The sequence below is a fragment of the Schistocerca piceifrons genome, chromosome 1 (assembly GCF_021461385.2).
Source record: "Schistocerca piceifrons isolate TAMUIC-IGC-003096 chromosome 1, iqSchPice1.1, whole genome shotgun sequence".
In the NCBI taxonomy this organism is placed as follows: Eukaryota; Metazoa; Arthropoda; class Insecta; order Orthoptera; family Acrididae; genus Schistocerca; species Schistocerca piceifrons.
The window spans coordinates 1,049,935,750-1,049,955,685 of NC_060138.1; the positions used below are offsets into that span (position 1 = coordinate 1,049,935,750).

At 41.9% G+C, this 19,936-nt stretch overlaps 1 protein-coding gene across 1 annotated transcript in view; it reads left to right on the top strand.

Annotated features, from left to right (window-relative positions):
* The first annotated feature begins 797 nt into the window (after positions 1–797).
* Positions 798–19,936, top strand: part of LOC124777468 (glucose dehydrogenase [FAD, quinone]-like) — a 59,144-nt gene continuing 40,005 nt past the window's right edge. The window contains exon 1 of the mRNA XM_047252897.1: positions 798–809. Coding sequence (XP_047108853.1) covers positions 798–809 — 12 coding nt within the window. The remainder of the gene's footprint in view (positions 810–19,936) is intronic.

Genomic DNA, 19,936 nt, shown 5'->3' on the forward strand with positions numbered 1-19,936 from the left:
CCTGTAAATGGACGTTCTTGCCACCTTTGTGACCTTCGCTGACCTTCAAGGACCTTACTGTTAAACATCATTGGATTCGTCTCGATAGCCGCTATCAGAAAATAAGTACCAAACTATAGCATCCCATTAAAAAAAAAAAAAAATGTTGACCTTCATATCTCTGACGCGGCTGCACCTAGCAACAAAAAACCATCGTCATATTATGGTCCCACAAACGTTTCAGTTCCTATCATGCTGTCGGAGCTATTCTTGATGGCAATAGTTAGTGACTCACCCTGTATTCAGAGGTGGACAGTTATCATGAGTGCAGTTAGATGAAAATTTAATGCGAGCGGGGGGCTGGAATGTTAAACATGGCTACAGAAGTTTTCAGCATCTAGGGACAGAAAGGAGGGTCGTCGGATGCTATGTTTATGGTGCAGGAGGTGGGCTAGAAGATAAATTTCAAAATCTACAGGAAATTTGGAATGAATGTGACAACGGGTAATGTGGAGTTTGGAATGAATGTGATAGTGGGTAATGTGGAGAGGAATGAGTGGTTTGGTGCATTTACGCCTGGGTTTACACAGGACCTTGTTAAAGATTGAGTTATGATTATTGATTTGACAGGGAGCGATTGGTGGATTATCTTTGGTGGGTTTTAGGAACAGGAAATTTTATGATACCTTCATGGTTCGGGGTTAAGCTATTCCACCACGCTCACCTCACGTTTCAGTATCTTCGGAGTATAAAAATATTCAGAAATTGACACTGAAACCGTCAGATGCAGAGAACCTACTGTTTTGCAAAATGACAAAATGACGGTGAAGGTAAACTGTCTTGTCTTTGTCGGCGATACAGTCCTGATGAGTATTTGAGAGGAACTACAGTAGAAGCATACGTATAAATGGCTGGACAAGGACGGTCACTCTGTTCCCCTCCAGTATGGGTTCAGCACCTTCACAGCAGGGTCACTTTTGTTGCTGTTTCAGCCTCGACACATCAGTGGTGACAGAATTACACGTACGTGACAACTGTCCCACAGTCAGCCGTTGTAGTGCTGGTCGTTGCACGGTCTCCGTGACAGAGATAAACAACACTTCGAGTAAAATGATCACGTGTTCCCTCACCAGTCAACGTCCTGAGGACCTTGGTCATTGTTTCCCTTACCTTCGTGTTCTGTCTTTGTAGTAAGTATACAAGAGGAAAACATCTGTTGTTAGCAATATGTTTAACATTACGACACATGATGCACACATCGTGTAAGGTGGCGCAGAGGTTAGCACAAGGAACTCGCATGCGGAAGGACGACAGTTCAATAGCCCGTCCAACCGTCTGTTTTAGATTTCCTGTGATTTTTCCCTTAATCGCTCGAGGGAAATACATTGTGGTTCCTTTATAAAGGATACGATGGATTTCCCTCCCCATTCATTCGTATTTATAGGTTGTGCTCCGCCTATAATGATACCACTGTTGACGTGAAATTAAACTCTAATACTTCTCCCTTGCTTCCTTTCTTCCTAACTTACCCAAAGCACTTGTAAATTCCACTTTTGATATCGACCAGTACATATTCAAATCTTACAGTATTTTAGTTGACGTTAGTTTGTAACAAGACGAAAACAGACAGTGATTTTTTTTGAAAATTTCCACTTGGTGTTCATCATCTGAAGGGGACAATATATACATGTACTGTGTTAACGGAGAAATATGAATTATTGCATCCTCACTGACGGAAGATGCACTCGAGACGAGTGTTACGAAGAAGGTAAGTCAGTGACTTATATACCGATAAAAGTTATCCTAATGATCACAGTGTCCACTGCTTATTAGACAAGCAAACTGAAATTAACTATAAATGGAATGTCTGCTGGCAGCAATAATTTGACAAAAACGAATTCGGCTGTTATCTGAATGTCCTGAAAGGAAAGTCTACGATAAAGATGAAGATTGCCGTAGACGTAGAGCGTTTACAATTTGCGAATCGTCTTGATCGCATTGAAACTCAGGTAAGTTTGCATCTTACAGCATGTTATAATGTTATAGGAGACTTCCTGTAGAATGTAAATACCTTAGGTGTAAAGGAGATGGATCACTTGAAAGCAGAAGCGTTGAGTTGTCGGCAGACATACACAACAGAAAGAGAACTTGTTAGTTTTCGGATGTATCCATTGACAAGTTAGAGTAAAATACACACAATCTTACACATGCGCATACAAACGTCTATGTCCCCTACATGGTTCTAGCTGGCACCATGTAGAGGCATAGGTATGTGATACGTGTGTATAAGCGTGTGCCTCTTTGTATATTTTACTCTACCTCTTCACAGGATAAATCCGAAAGCTAGTTTTCTTTATATATATTAATATATTTCAACCACCAGCGATATGTGCCAACACATCTGTACCAATAGGAGTAAAAAGTGTCTACATGCAATTTTACACTCGTCCGACATGTCTCACAAGTTCTGCACTGAGCAATAAGTATACAGTGAACATGGATGACAAAAATGAGGGTTCATTAATTACTTTGTATCACCATAAACCTGAACAATGGGACGTTCCATGCAAGTGCTGTAAAAAGGGAGTGAAGACACGTAATTCCTTAACGGATATGGCGAAAGAATCTTTAAGAAAGAGAGTCTTCGTTGCTCAAAAATGTACTGTAAGAATAATATGTGGTGCTCACCCACAATCATCTTGTAGACATCTGTTTAAAGAGTGAGGGATTCTGACCATTGCTTTGCAGTACAGTTATTTCCTCATGAAGTTTGTTGTAAATGATCCATTAGATTTCAAGAGAAAAAATAAAGTATATCATTACAATAACTGGACAAAAATGACGTTCTCTTCTCCATATTTGTACACATCTACATAGCTACTCTGCGAATCAAGCTTACTTGCCCTGCAGAGGGTTCATCGAGTCACCGTCACCATAATTCTTTGTTATTCCAGTCTGGAACAGCGCGTGGAAAGACGAAGACCCGCATCTTTCTGTGGAAGTTCTGATTTCCCTTATTTCAATAGATGATAGTTTCTCCCTGCCACAAAACATGTAAAAGTGGTTATATTCAATAAACTTTACTTTCTGACAGCGATATTCATGTCTGAATGCTATGTTACACATTATCACGTTTATATGTTTTGTGGCCAGTAATTTGCATGCAAGTCTGGTGATAATGGATGATTTGATAATGGACAAGCCGTCCGAAAATAGTCATCAGTAGATAAATAAGACTTCTTACACAGCTTAAGACGGCTTCTTTAACAATTATGGTAATCATACAAAAGTTTCAGATCTGTTTCAACCGCGTGACTGCTACGATCGCAGGTTCGATTCTGCCTCGGGGATGGATGTGTGTGATGTCAGGTTAGTTAGGTTTAAGTAGTTATAAGTTCTAGGGGACTGCTAACCTCAGATTTTGAGTCCCATAGTGCTCAGAGCCAATTTTTCTGTTTCAACCCTAATATTGCTAAGGAACATCCCCTTGGCCACTAACAAAATGTTGCCTATACTTTTCGGTATTGTTCAGTACTTCTTTAGCAGTTCTTTGAGTAGTTATTACTGCCTTTTAATGACAGAGGTAGCAGACTATCAGTTGGCGTATCTTCACTTCGCCACCTTCCATGCACTAATTCGCCGGTTTCTAAATTTTCTGCGTCGGATGTACGTTAAGGTCTCTATATATTTGAAAATAGTTTTTCAGGCCGTAATCAACAATATAAAATGCAAAAGAACAAAAAAACAGATCCACGCGTTGGTGAAGCGGCTATCTTAGTTCTCTAAATAATTTAGACATAATACCAAGGTAGTTTTCCCCTTGTCTCTTACAGTGTCTGTAGTTTTCAAGAAGGGACGTCGAGCAGATGTGCAGAACTATAGACCTATATCTCTAACGTCGATCAGTTGTAGAATTTTGGAACACGTATTGTGTTCGAGTATAATGACTTTTCTGGAGGAATCAGCATGGGTTTCGAAAAAGACGGTCATGTGAAACCCAGCTCGCGCTATTCGTCCACGAGACTCAGAGGGCCATAGACACGGGTTCACAGGTAGATGCCGTGTTTCTTGACTTCCGCAAGACGTTCGATACAGTTCCCCACAGTCGTTTAATGAACAAAGTAAGAGCATATGGAATATCAGACCAATTGTGTGATTGGATTGAGGAGTTCCTAGATAACAGGACGCAGCATGTCATTCTCAATGGAGAGAAGTCTTCCGAAGTAAGAGTGATTTCAGGTGTGCCGCAGGGGAGTGTCATAGGACCGTTGCTATTCACAATATACATAAATGACCTTGTGGATGACATCGGAAGTTCACTGAATCTTTTTACGGATGATGCTGTGGTGTATCGAGAGGTGGTAACAATGGAAAATTGTACTGAAATGCAGGAGGATCTGCAGCGAATTGACGCATAGTGCAGGGAATGGCAATTGAATCTCAATGTAGACAAGTGTAATGTGCTGCGAATACACAGAAAGATAGATCCTTTATCATTTAGCTACAAAATAGCAGGTCAGCAACTGGAAGCAGTTAATACCATAAATTATCTGGGATTACGCATTAGGAGTGATTTAAAATGGAATGATCATATAATGTTGATCGTCGGTAAAGCAGATGCCAGACTGAGATTCATTGGAAGAATCCTAAGGAAATGCAATCCGAAAACAAAGGAAGTAGGTTACAGTACGCTTGTTCGCCCAATGCTTGAATACTGCTCAGCAGTGTGGGATCCGTACCAGATAGGGTTGATAGAAGATATAGAGAAGGTCCAACGGAGAGCAGCGCGCTTCGTTACAGGATCATTTAGTAATCGCGAAAGCGTTACGGAGATGATAGATAAACTCCAGTGGAAGACTCTGCAGGAGAGACGCTAAGTAGCTCGGTACGGGCTTTTGTCAAAGTTTCGAGAACATACCTTCACCAAAGAGTCAAGCAGTATATTGCTCCCTCCTACGTATATCTCGCGAAGAGACCATGAGGATAAAATCAGAGAGATTAGAGCCCACACAGAGGCATACCGACAATCCTTCTTTCCACGAACAATAAGAGACTGGAATAGAAGGGAGAACCGATAGAGGTACTCAAAGTACCCTCCGCTACACACCGTCAGGTGGCTTGCGGAGTATGGATGTAGATGTAGATGTAGATGTAATAAATGCTCATGGAGCCACGACTATTAAATGGGCATTGTTTCATAATATGATATTGTAATGAGAAACCATCCGTCAGCTGCAAAAAATTGTGGCACACACGATCTTCTCTGGGGGAGGAGTCTTTTCGAGGCCCGTTGCTGCGGTTTCAATGAAACGCTGCAATTCAGCTGGCTCTGAAAGCGCCATCAGATACTTTTCCACTGTTGCCAACTGTTATGAGGAATTTCTAGCTGGTATCAGAAATTGCCATTAAGATATCACTAATCTGGCTTTTTATAGTTAAAATAATTCCTGTCACCCTTTCGTGAAGCTTGCAGAAGGATATGTTTCTTGTCAATAGCTCCCAAAAATCAGGGGAAGTTCCGCTTCAACAAACCATGACATAAATTTATAGCGATTTCTGTCAGTATGTAAAACGTCAAATCGATTGTCACGCACTCGACATACATTTCCGGAGAAAAGTTTCAGACGTTGACACACCATCATAGTAAGTAGGTAACCGGGTCAGTTAAACGACAACCATCTTCAGGTAAGACTTTTGCTGTGGTTGGTTCTAAGACACCAGACAATGTTAACTATGGTGGTAACTACATTGTGGTGTTTAACATTGTCTCACGTCACTGTATTACTTAGAGTGAAAGTAAGGTCTGAAGATTGTTGTCACTCAAATGAAATGGGTAATGTTCATAATTTTGTGTTATGATCCCCCTCCCCTGACGGTTCAATTCCGCGTCCGGCCGTCCTGATTTAGGTTTCCCGTGATTTCCCTAAATCGCTCCAGGCAAATGCCAGGATGGTTCCTTTGAAAGGGCACGGCCGTCTTCCTTCCTCGTCCTTCCTTAATCGGGTGAGACCGATGACCTCGCTGTCTGTTCTCCTCCCCCAAAAGAACCCCAACGCCCCCTCCCCCCCTCCCCGCCGGCCGGAGTGGCCGAGCGGTTCTAGGCGCTACAGTCTGGAACCGTGCGACCGCTGCGGTCGCAGTTTCGAATCCTGCCTCGGGCATGGATGTGTGTGCTGTCCTTAGATTAGTTAGGTTTAAGTAGTTCTAAGTTCTAGGGGGCTGATGACCTCAGCAGTTAAGTCCCATAGTGCTCAGAGCCATTTGAACCATTTTGAACCCCCCTCCCCATGAAGTCAGGGGTTGTAATATGTCAGAACGACCGAGGGGTGTGGTTAAATAGAGAGAGATGACTCACTCCAAAGCGCGCAAAGAAACATAGTCAAGTGTGTCAATGACTTTATTACATCTAAGAAACACAGCCAGCCTTGAGCTGAACTCGACGAAGGCGCCTCGCAGCGTGCGTTGGTCAGCATCATGCAAATGCTGGAATCTGCAGCGTCGGTGTCCCGGTTGACCAGCCTTGCGGACGTAGCGATCCCACACGGGCCACGGCTAAACGGCCGCCGCGTGGAGAAACTGTGCCCGTGTCCCGGAACACGACTGACTGCCCCCTCAAGCGTGACTCGTGGATCCCATGTTGAGCTTCCATGGGGTGCAGCCGACAGCAGTGTTGTAGTGAGCCTTTGCAGCTCCAGCAGTCCGCTCATGGCAGCTCATTTAGCGCCCAAAGACAACTCTGCACCCGGGAGACCGCGAGTTCGTGTGTTGTCCCGCCCTCGAGAACGACAGCCTGCTGTCCGCCGGACTATGCTATCCAGAGAGCGGTGGCTAGCCGCCCGCTCGCTCCTCGTGCCGGTGGAGCTCCAAGGTGCGGCCCACAGCATCACAGCTATGAAGCGTCTCTGTAGTGGAGGTTCGAGGTTACTTCAGCGGGCCAGTTGACTGCCCATCTCCATCACTAGAAGGTCATCGTGGTTGGCCTGTAACTCAAACAATCTAAATCCTCTCCTCTTCTAGATGAGTATAAAATGGCGACACGACTGCCTGCTTTGAGCCTCCAGGCTCTCTTATTTATACGTGTTTTCCCTATGCCTCTGATGTAGTTTCTCTGGAGGGGACAAGTGGAGTTCCCATTGATAGTTACAGTAGTAGGACTGAATTTAAAACGTTTTTGTTGTTGTTTAAGGAACTGGTACAAATCTCTAGTATTCCTCGAAGTAGCATCCTTGTGCTTCGACACAACACGTATAACGCGATTCCCACTGCATGTACACCGTCGGGAACTCGCTTTCCAAGACCCTCTTTGGAGATACCGAGTCGGCGTTTTGTACGTCTTCTACGGAGCCGAATCGGCGTTCCTTGAGGTCCCTTTGAGTTGGGATAAGAGGAAGAGGTGCGCCGGTGAAAGATGTGGACTATAGGGAGGGTGAGGTAACGTCGCAACCCTGTGCTTGTCCAGGTGTTCCAAAACCCACAGCTCGCAATGGCACGGCGTGTTGTCATGGTACAGTTTCCAACAAGCGGCGACGCCTGGCCGCACTAGGAGGACGCGTTTGCGCAAACTTTCAAGCACTTATTCGTAACATTTAGCATTCACAGTTTGTCCAGGGGGCACAACCTCTCTGTGAACCACACCACGACGGCCAAAAACGCGGATGAGAATGGTTTTGATCTTGACTTTCTCATTTTGGCTTTCTTCGGATGCGGGGAATTGACGGTGTGCCATTGAGCGCTCTGGCGTTTGGTCTCCAGGTCGTAGTCGAAATACCACGACTCGTCACTGGTAATCACATTGTGAAAAAATTTCGGTTTTCATGGAGACAGTTCAGAATTTTCTGGGAAATTTGCAAATTTAGTATTCCCAGTTTTTCCAGTGGGTACAAAGTCCCAGTGAACCACACCACGACGGCCAAAAAAGCAGATAAGTATGGTTTTGACCTTGACTTGCTTATTTTGGCTTTCTTTGGACGCGGGGAATTGGCGGTGTGCTACTGAGCACTTTGGCGTTTGGTCTCTGAACCGTACTCGAAACACCAAGATTCATCACTGGTGATCACATAGTGAAGAAGATTAGAGTTTTCTTGGACACAATTCAGAATTCCCTGGGAAATTTGCACACGATTCAGTTTTTGTACTTCACTCAGGATTTTTGGTATAAACGTGGCACACACCTTTCGTATGACCAAATTCTCGGTAGCAATTTATAAGATGGTTCCGTACGAAACCACCAACTCATCAACCATCAGACGAATGATAATTAATTGAAACCCTGAGCTGCCGACAGGTGTTGTTGATATACCTCGATGGGGGCAGCTGTTTTGACCCGACAGGGACTCGAACCCGGAATCTCTCTCTTACATGCCAGACCCTCTATCCATATGAGCCACCGAGGACACGGGTGAACAGCGCGAGTGCAGGGCCTTATCCCTTGCACGGTTCCAGTGAGACCCACATTCCCAACAGTCCACAATCTACATACATAATGTACCTAACAGATATTTGCCCATCCACTCATTACTCGCGCACGCTAAGGTGACAATTCTCGTTAGTGTTTGGGCAACCTGTGCGCATTCGCAAAATGGATGGGCAAATATCTATTAGGTACATTATGTATGTAGATTGTGTACGACGAGGAGTAAGTCCCTTCAGTCGTGTTATTCATCCGTGTCCTCGGTGGCTCAGATGGTTAGAGCGTCTGCCATGTAAGTAGGAGATCCCGGGTTTGAGTCCCGGTCAGGGCACACATTTTCAGCTGTCCCCATCGAGGTATATCAACAGCACCTGTCGACAGCTGAGGGTTTCAATTAATTATCATTTATTCCAGAGACGTTGCACGGTCATCAATGGTATCTGTTATTTCGAGAACAATTACTGTTTTCATACATCAGACGAATGTTGAAGCGCCGGTCGGAGTCCAGGAGCGCCTTCACTTTGGCCACATTTTCATCATTCTTTGAAGTTGATGGGCGACCGGCGAACTGGTCGTCTTCGACGAGCTCCTGTCCCTCCCGGAACAGCTTTTTCCACTCAAACACTGTTGAGCGGCTTAGGGCAGCATCCCAGCAAAGCGTCCTTAATCATTCCGATGATCTCCGTCACGGTTTTCCCGAGTTTCACCCGGAATTTGGTTGCGTAGCGCTGCTCGAGATTTTTCTCCATTTCGAAACGCGACCACACTAGTGAACGGAGGTCCACAAAAATCGATATACTCTGCACTTCCCTGCAGGGGACTGGAACAGTTGTCGGTCTCTCCGGAAGGATCCCCACTGTCACTCCCAGGCAGTCCGATCCCCCTCCACCACTCCGTTCGTGCTACAGAAATTCAGTCCTACTACTTACTGAGCACACACTGTACAATGTCAGCTTTCTTCATCCCGCCTCAGCCACTATACACAGGTCACTAGGAGCTGTTGTAACTGCAACGAATGGGCTCTTCACAGCACGTCGGGGCCCTGTGCTGCCCTGATTACTTCACATTAGTATGCAGTGCCCGCTCGGCCGTGGCCCCTAGCCTGCGAACGGTGTCCTAAACCTGCTTCGCATAATCGTTTGCAAAATATCAACATTGCCTGCGCCTGCCATCCGATGTGCCGGTCTGTGCCTTAACTACCTACTGCGCGTAATTTGTGAGAATTCCTCAAATCCTCACCACACAGATATATCATTCTATAAAGAACGATTTGAATGCGACAGTGCTCCACTAGGCTTGGTCTTATTGGAGATGGTATACTCTTGAATTTCTCCGACCTCAGAGCTCATTTATACAGCCGTTACAGGGAGGAAGACAATTTGGCGAGTGCAACGTGGTTCTTTTAATAGAAATAAATCAATGAAATTAATGAATGAAGCAATAAGGGCCAGAAAAAAATTCATGTTGCTAAGTGGTGATCAAACCTCCGAATTCGGGGCGCGGTATTTAGTCAATGAGCCGTTACGCAGCAGATGAGAACGTATGATAGATTGTGCATCTCAGCTGTACTCGCGCAGTATTCAGTAAGACCGTTATGGAATTTTTTTATGTACACTCATTTTGTTCTAAGAAAAGACATAAGAAAATGAGACTTAATGCTTGACGAATATTCTGTAACAAGTTGATTGCTCGACGGTACCGAGTACAAACTGTTTTAAATTTAAGCCAGTAGCTTTAATGGCCTCCCCACGACTCCCTTCCTACAGTTCTGACGGCTGAAACTTCCTGGCAGATTAAAACTGTGTGCGCGACCGAGACTCGAACTCGGGACCTTTGCCTTTCGCGGGCAAGTGCTCTACCAACTGAGCTACCGAAGCACGACTCACACCCGGTACTCACAGCTTTACTTCCGCCAGTACCGGGCTGTGAGGGTGACCTGCTTTACGTGGTCCAGCGACTTCCCCGTCTGCACCAACCTCTTCATCTCAATACCCCTAACATGTAACGTCCTCGGTTATCTGTTGGATTTATTCCAATCTCTGTCTTCTCATACAGTTTTTGCTCTTTGGATCTCTGTAGGAGCGTGGAACTAATGCCATTAAGTCTTAACAAACGTCATAGCGCCTTGCCTCTACTTTTAGTCTGTGTTCTCCACACATTTCCTTCCTCCTAGATACTGGGAAAAGCCTCATTTCTTATCGGCCCATTTCATTTTGAACACCTTTCTGCAACACTGCATCTCAGTCGCCTCGATTCTCTTTCCCCTTTTCGGAAAATCCATGACTCACTTCCATACAATGCTGTGCTCCAGATGTACATTCTCAGAAATTTCTTCCTCAAATTAAGCCCTATTTTCAGTAGTAGCAGTTGCTTCGGTGATGTAGGCTCTTTTGGTCTGCTCTTGACTATCTTTCATGTCCTTGTTTCAACCCTCATGTGTTACTTTGCTGCCAATGCAGAACAATTTCTTCAACTCCTCTCAATTCTGACGTTATATTTAATGTTAATCTCACTGCTACTCTTCCTCAACACCTTCGTTTTTATTCTGTTGTCTCTCAGCTGATATTCTTTGGTGAGCTGAATGTTTATTTCAGTGAGGCCCTTTTTCATCTAAGCAGTTCTCTTTTGGTTTTACACTCTTATTTTTCCCTGTTCATCCCTTTACCCGTATATACTGCATATTAACAGCCTGTTTCCGTCGATAAATGCGGAACGTACCAGGGGTCTTCAAAAAGTACCTCAAACGTTATTATGGCAGGTCAAGCAACGTTTATACATTCAGGTTACACAGATACGTGGCACTATTTTTCAATACGGTCACCAAATCTCTTTAAAACAATGGTCGAAACTCTCTACCAGTCGTTCCAACCCTCGCGATGGAAATCCGCTCCTTGTTGAGCCATCCGAGAACAGCTGTAAGAATGTCTTTGTCGTTGTAAAATCTGGGTTGCTGCGAATCAATTCGTAGACTGCCTGGATATAGTTGTCCGTGGGTGATATCCATGTCCTACCTTCCCGATCAGCATTAGCAACGCCTCTGCTGCCTTCGTAAAATTCTTGGCATTATTTCACTCTAGCTGTACACGAAATTGTAAGTGGTCCATATTGCAACATAATTTCACTTTCCTAGAGAGCCACTACGTACAATCTAGGCCTTAGGCTCCCTCCAGTAGTAAATTTGTAATCCCTTGATGTCTCAGAATGTGTACTATCAATCGATAGTATCTTCTTGTCAGGTTGTGCTACAAATTTCTTTTGTACCCTAATCTATACAGAATCGCCTAATTAGTTACGTGATCTCTCCATCTAATCTTCAGTATTATTCTGTAGCACGACATTTCAAAAGCTTGTATTCTCTACTTGTCTAAACTGTTTATCATCCATGTTTCATTTCCATACAGGGCTACACTTCATATCAATACTTTCAGAAAAGACTACCTCACACTTAAACCTATATTCAACGATACCGAGTTTCTCTTTTACAGAAATGCTTTTCTTGCCACTGCCAGTCTCCGTTTTATAACGTCTCTACTTCAACCTTTATCAGTTATTTTGTTTCCCAAATAACAAAACTCATCCATTACTTTAAGCGTCTCGTTTCCTAATCTAATACTTTCAGCATGTCTGATTTAAATCGACTACATTCCATTATCCTTCTTTTGCTGATGTTGATGTTCATCTTATATTCACCTTTCCAGACACTGTTTATTTCTTTCAAGTGCTCTTGCAAGTCCTTTGCTGTCTCTGACGGAACTATGGCGGACCTCAAAGTATTTCCTTCTTCTCTTTCGACTTTAATTTCTACTCCAAATTTTTCTTTGGTTTCCTATACTGCTTGCTCAATGTAAAGATTGAATAAAATCATGGATAGGCTACAACCCTGTCTCTTTCCCTTCTCAACCACTGCTTCCGTTTCGTGCCCCCCGACTCTGAAAACTGCCATCTGCTTTCTGGACAAATTGTAAATAGCCTTCAACTTCCAGTATTTTACTTGCTACTTTCAGAATTTCAAAGAAATTATTCAAGTCAACACTCTCGAAAGCTTTCTCTAAGTCTAGAAATGCTATAAACGTAGATTTGCCTTTCCTTAATCTGTCTTAAGTCACAGGATAAGTATTGCCTCACGCGTTCTTACACTTCTCTTGAATGCAAACTGATCTTCCCCGAGGTTGGCTTCCACCAATTTTTCCATTCTTCTTTAAAGAATAAGTGTTAGTATTTTACAACAACGATTTATTAAACTGATAGTTCCGTAATACTCACACCTGTCAGCACCTGCTTTACGTATAATAGGAATTATTAAGCTCTTCTTTATGTCTGAGGATATTTCGCATGTCTCACAAATCTCTTCCACCAGATGGAGGAGTTTTGTCCTGCCTGGCTCTCCCATGTTTGTCAGTAATTCTGACGAAATAACGTCTATTCCTGGAGCTTTGTTTCGAATTAGGTCTTTCAGTATTATGTCAAATTCTTCTCTCAGTATCATGTTTTATATCTCATCTTCACCTACTTCACATACTTCCTCTTCCCTTGTATACACCCTCTATATTCTTTCACCTGTCAACTTTTCCTTCTTTGTTTAGGACTGGTCTTCCATCTGAGTTCTTGATACTCATAGAGCTGTTTCTCTTTTCTTCAGAGGCCTCATTAATTTTCCTGCAGGCGGTATCTATATTTCTCCTAGTGATATATGCTTCTAAACCCTTACACGTGTCCTCTATGCGTTCCTGTTTTGTCATTTTGCACTTCCTGTCAGTCTCAGCTTTTAGACGTTTGAATTACCTTTCACTAACATGAGCAATGAAAGACGCACGCTGTGGGAAGTGACTGGTGTGTAAATTTAACTGTTAATCACTACACGAGACGGTCCATTAGAACATACCTGAGTAGATAATCAAGGTGATTTGCACAGCTGACACACTCCATTGAACTAATATTTATATTAAAAGTAACCATGAGAAATGGATCATTATGGAATTTTATACGGTGTGTCATCCGATATTTGGATCCACACCAATATTTATTGTGTTTCGACCGTTTAAATGGAAAAGCTTGCGTGTGAGCAGTAGTATCTGCTGCATTTGGACCAGGGGAAGGAAAGTAACTTCCAATGTATTTTGTGAGCATAATTTCTCTCAACTAGTATACATTTTTCACGTGTTACTTTAAGGGTTGCTCGTAAATCATTTGTCGGTAATCTCCAATTGCTGAAAACTATTATCATGCAAATCTTTCGCCTTTATTTACGTCAGTCAAGTGAAATTCTGTATTTATTCTCCCTGCATGCTCAGCACAGGCCCTTCTACGACTCTCAGTTGGTTCAGGAGTAGACAGTTCGAGCTCCCGTCCATTTAACATTTACAGCGATACTGTTTCTGACGAAATCTCTCCCATTTCATACAGAGAAGAAAGTAGCAATCGTCTTGAGCGACAGCTTGCAACTACACGCTCGTATCTCAGCAGAGAATGTACCCTCTCCCTCCTGCGACTGAGCTACAGCCATTATCTGGGGTTGTGCTTTTGTAGAGAGCACCACCTGCGACACAGTTCTCAGAAATTATTACGTTTCCCTTCAACACATATCTGACGAAACAATTTCTGAAAGTACCTGCAGCAATTCTCCGCGTATAATTCCTTTTTGGTGTCACCATAAAGAAACGGGCCAATACTTTTAACTCTACCTGGAACACAGAGAGGGTCGGACAGAACATGTCAAAGGTATTGTTAAACCACAGTTTAAAACATACAGTCACATCACTCTCTGGAGCGAAAGTTGTACCGTTTAGCATCTGGAGCGACACTTGCGCTCCAAGTAGTCAGAATGCAGTCACATGTATCGTAAGAGTAATGTTTCTTTTGATTATTTTCTACTTAATTCACGAAATAGTGGTTATATCTTCGAGTTCCACGGATTAATAAATAAGCAGGAGACATAAATGATCGTGAAACATATTTAAGAACAGTCGAATCACACTGATTCAATGAAATAAGCTATAATTTATGCACGAAAAAATACTATCTAATGTGTTTATATTTGCAGCTTATTCCTTTGAAAGCAAGCGAATATAGATACATACTGTATACAAGAGATGCAAATATTTCTGTTATTTGTTGTTGACACTGTAAAATTTTTGAATCTAATGATTCGCCCGTTCTTATAATTCACTCTATTTTCTGCGAGTAATATACGAATATTTGTTTCAAAAGCGAAAGTGTTTAAGATTCTTACAGTTTGAGGCCAAATTTGACATGATTTTTGGTATTGGTTTCTTCTGTGTTGGGGAAGCAGTTTTATTGCTTTCAAAGATTTATTATCACGTCTTCGTGGTTTTTCCTTAAGCTACATTTTTGGTTACTTATTTGATACATTTAATAATTCGATATACGTTTCTTACCTTCCATATTCACTGATTTGGCTGAAAGTGTAACGAACAAATCTCAGCGTTGTTGGGTAGACACACGACGTCTTTCAGCAAAAGGTCATGTCTTCTAGAGCTTCCTAGAAACGTTTTTTGTTGAAAGAAAGCGGTACTGCTCAGCAAACGACTGCATGTTAGAAGAGAATATTAAATAAACTGTCCTTAGACATACGACGTCTTTCAGCAAAAGGTCATGTCTTTTAGAGCTTCCTAGTAAATTTTTGTTATTGAAGGAAAACGACATTGCTCAGTAAATATCTGCGTGTTAGAAGAGAATCTTAGATAAACTGTCCTGTAATGTGCTGCTTTGTACCTTATAACGTCCTTAGGAAACTAAATAATATAAATGCGGTGTCGCTTTTCGATTACTTTATGGCACTACATACACCCCCTATTGTAAAAACCGTGTTACAAATCAATGTACACGTTAGTACTCGCAATCATCCGATATCGCATTCAAAAGCGTCGTTAACTGGCTGCTTGGGACGCTGCTGTCGCTATGGACAACAAAAACGAGACGGGGTGTCGCGACTGTTATGCTAGACTGTGGTTAAATGTTTCACAGTTCAAGAATGCAGTGTAGTATCCGTGACCAGAGATAGGACACGTCTATGTACGTGAACCTCGTTTCGAGGCAGTCGTAAACAGCTTTGGTGGGACACATTAACGGCTCTCTCAGTAACAACCCAGCTTACGCGAAGAGCGTGTGGAGCGTTTGCTGGCAGGTAAAGCTACTACGTCGTCCAGTGTAAAATGCTCTCTAAAAATGTCAGTCTTACACAAGTGTCACAAAGGGCAGTGACTAGAATTCCTGTCTGGGCACCCAGGTTTACTTTTTCCGTGATTCCCCTTAGTCGCTTAAGTTAAATGCTGCTGTAATTCCTTTTAAAAAGCTCGCCCGATTTCCTTCCTCATCCATATCCGTTCCGGGGTGCAAGTGATTTCTAATGACGTCGTCGTCGACTTGATGTTACGCATTAATCTCGATTCCTTAGCAACGTTTTCGTAAAGTATCATGGGCTGTTTCCTGCATTGATTCTTGAAAAACGGCTTGTACAATACACGCTTTTATTTTTGTCCGTTTTCGAACGGTACATCGTCTCCAACGCCCTCAATATCGATGGGCTTTGAAGCTGTACATACCAGTTTACGATGTCGTTGGTGCTAAATTTTTCAATGGAAGAGTCTGGGTAATTTACGTCTAGAAAGGTATATTCATTTACGTACGCTTTCCATAGCGCAAGATATCTCTAGTTCGTATCTTTGAGTAGAAACGATCAGCAAAGAGGATCACAACAAAGTGTGTTACGGTTTCAGAAATATTCCATGGAAATTACGCGCCGGGAAGAAGCAGTGAAGGTCATTGTTTTTAAGTGAGTCATTAGCAAGACAAACTATGAGTAATAAGACAAAACGTTCGTATATACATCTCGGAAGTGGAAGAATATGCGTCTTCTCTAGCTTTTCAGCCACTCCTAGCCAAATGTTACTGCTGTTTCTCATATTACGAACGCCGTGAGTCATCTGTCAAGAGGAATGCGGAACAACATAAAAATTAGACACTCGCTGTAAATATATTATAATTAAAAAGTGAAGAGAATGTTTATTTAAAATATGTTCTTCATTTATATAAGCATAAAATTCGCACTACACAACCAAAATGGCAAATTCCCGTATTTCCAAGTTATAAGTGAACATTCTAACAATGATTGTTACTTTTTATCTCAGTTAGGCACGTAAGAATTTAACAGTACGAAGTGATTATTACGAATGGAGGAAAATCTAGGTCTTTCCTTTCAGAAGACGTCGTTTGGCTGTTACTGTTAATTATTTATGAGGTCAACGAGTGCATTTGAGTCACTTCAGGGTAGACACAATAACAATTGCAACTGCAGATTTTTAAATTAGTAATTTTATCAGTCAATGGCAATGATGATTTCTTTCCAAACGTTTTATATGACTATGATGTTCATTCCTGCCTCCCTGCCCCCCTCCCCCCAAAAAAGTCTCTTTTCGTTGTTGTGTGTCTGTCACATAGCCAGATTAATGTGTTGCCTACACCTTCATTCTCTCTTGGCAGACACTCTCCGTAACTTGTGGGCTGTGACTGTTTCCAGCGATACGCTGTCGGTCTTGTAGGAAAGCGATAGTGAGTGTTTTCAGATATCTACGCGTTTTGCATTACATTAGGTTACATTGGTCAGGTGCCAGTCGTTTAACGAAACACTGCCCTATTAACATTCGCATTTCTAAGGATACCTTACACCCACATTATGAAAAGTTGTAATTTAGACAGTTACTTTATATTTTAAAATTTTCAAAAAAATTATTCTTTTTAACGAATTCCTCTACCAGATTCATAAAAATTTTATAGTTTTCAATTAAATTTAAGTGATAGTAGACGATGTCATTTTCCTCAATGAATCTCATATTCAGTATTTTCAATTCAGTACTTTATTTACACACCAATATCTATTTAAAAAGTATGTTGTGAGTAAAAGTCAGAAACACTTAACGAAATTAGCATTCTTAAAAATATTTTTAGTGTGGGCAGAAAGTACCACGATCCTCCTTGATAGTACACGTTACTGAAAGAATCTTGATATTGCTAAGAATGTGCAAAATCATCTACATCTACATCTACAAGGATATTCTGCAAATTACATTTAAGTGCCTGGCAGAGGTTTCATCGAATCACCTGCAAATTCTCTATTATTCCAACCACGTATAGCGCGTGGAAAGAACGAACACGTGTATCTATCCGTACGAGCTCTGATTTCCCTTATTTTATCATAGTGATCGCTTCTCACTATGTAGGTCGTTGTCAACAAAATATTTTCGTATTTGGAGGAGAAATTTGGTGATTGGGTTTTCGTGAGAAGTTCCCGCCGCAACAAAAAACGCCTTTGTTTTAATGATGTCCACCCTAAATTCTACTATCATTTTAAGTGACACTCTGTCCCGTTTTTCGCGATAATACAAAACGTGACGCCTTTCTTTGAACTTTTTTGATGTACTCCGTCAGTCCTACCTGGTAAGGATCCCACACCGCGCAGCAGTATTCTAAAAGAGGACGGACAAGCAGAGTGTAGGCAGTCTCCTTAGTAGATCTGTTGCATTTTCTAAGAGTCCTGCCAATAAAACGCCGTCTCTGGTTAGCCTTCCTGACAAAATTTTCTGTGTTCCTTCCAGTTTAAGTTATTCGTAATTGTAATTCCTAAATATTTAGTTGAATTTACGGCCTTTAGATCTGACTGATTTATCGTGCTACCGAATTTTAACGGATTCCTCTTAGCACTCATTTGGGTGATCGCACACATTGCGTTATTTAGAGTCAATTTCCAATTTTCGCATCATACAGATATCTTTTCTAAATCTTTTTGCAATTTGTTCTGATGTTCTGATGACTTTATTAGTCGATAAACGACAGCGTCATCTGCAAACAACAAAAGACGGCTGCTCGTATTGTCTCCCAAATCGTTTATATAGATAAGTAACAGCAAAGGGCCTATAACACCACCTTGGGGGACGCCAGAAATCAATTCTGTTTTACTCGATGACTTTCCGTCAGTTACCACGAACTGTGACTTCTCTGACAGGAAATCACGAATCCAGTCACATAACTGAGACGATATTCCATAATCACGCAATTTCACTACAAGCCGCTTGTGTGGTACAGTGTCAAAAGCCTCCCGGAAATCCAAAAAATACGGAATCAATCTTAAATCCCTTTTCAATAGTACCCAACACTTCATGCGAGTAAAGAGTTGGTTGTGCTTCACAAGAACGATGTTTTCTAAATCCATGTTGACTGTGTGTCAATAGACCGTTTGCTTTGAGGTAATTCATAATGTTCGAACACAATATATGTTCCACAATCTTGCTGCATATCGACGTTAATGATATGGGTCTGTAAGTTAGTGGATTACACCTACTACCTTTCTTGAATACGCAACTTTCCAGTCTTTGGGTACGGACTTTTCTTCGAGCGAACGGTTGTATATGATTGTTAAGAATGGGGCTATTGAATCACCATGCTCTGAAAGGAACCTAACTGGTACACAGTCTGGACCAGAAGACTTGTTTTTATTAAGTGATCTAAGTTGCTTCACTACTCCGATAGTAAAAGATCGCCAATCGTAGGGATTATGCGTCTGTTTAAGTTTGGCATGTTTGTTTCGTTGTTTCTGCAACAGTGTTCTGGCCAGTTTTGTGTACCAAGGAGGATCACCTCCGTCGTTCGTTAATTTATTTGATATAAATCTTTCAACTGCTGCCGATACCATTTATTTGAATTCAAGCCACATCTGGTCTACAGTTTTATTGTTAATTTAGAGTGAGTGGAGATTGTCTCTCAGGAAGGCGTCAAGTGAAGTTCTATCTGCTTTTTGAAAAGGTAAATTTTGCGTTTATTTTTGGAGGATTTGGGGATTACAATATTCAGTCTCACTACGACAACCCTGTGTTCACTAAACCTGTACCCGTTTTAAAGCACGTTATTAACTCAGGATTATTTGTTGCTAAGAGGTCAAGTGTATTATCACAAATGTTTACTATTCGCGTGGGACCATGAACTGACTGCTCGAAATAACTTTCAGAGAGTGCGTTTAGCACAATTGAGGATGATGTTTTATGCGTACCTCCGGAATTAAAAATGTATTTTCATTTTCTGGAGTCTACTATCATATCATTACTTCCTTAAAAAGTAAGTTGTTAATCTAAGTAAACAACAGTTAACGGATTTAATTTTTTAATAATTTTTCGTAGGACGGTCATAGAGTACTTTCCGACCCCACCCTTGGAAAAGTGTGTTATGAAATAGACGTTGGCCTTGATAGGGCAAAGTACATTGCTATTTAATTGCAGGTTATATAAAACACAAGCAGTGTAACTGTATTCAGGTCTCTTAAAAATCTCACAGTTTTTCAAAGTAATCTAGAAATAGTACTTTTTCTGCCGAACAGAGACACAAAGTGATCCCCACGGAAACTAATTATCACGCCCAAGGGAATAATAGTCTTTATTATCCTTAATAACATTATAGACAGCTGACGTACCCAATTATTCCAGTATAACGGGAGCAACAAGTACATTCGTTTCGAAACAAAGAACGTAACTGATTACCAGT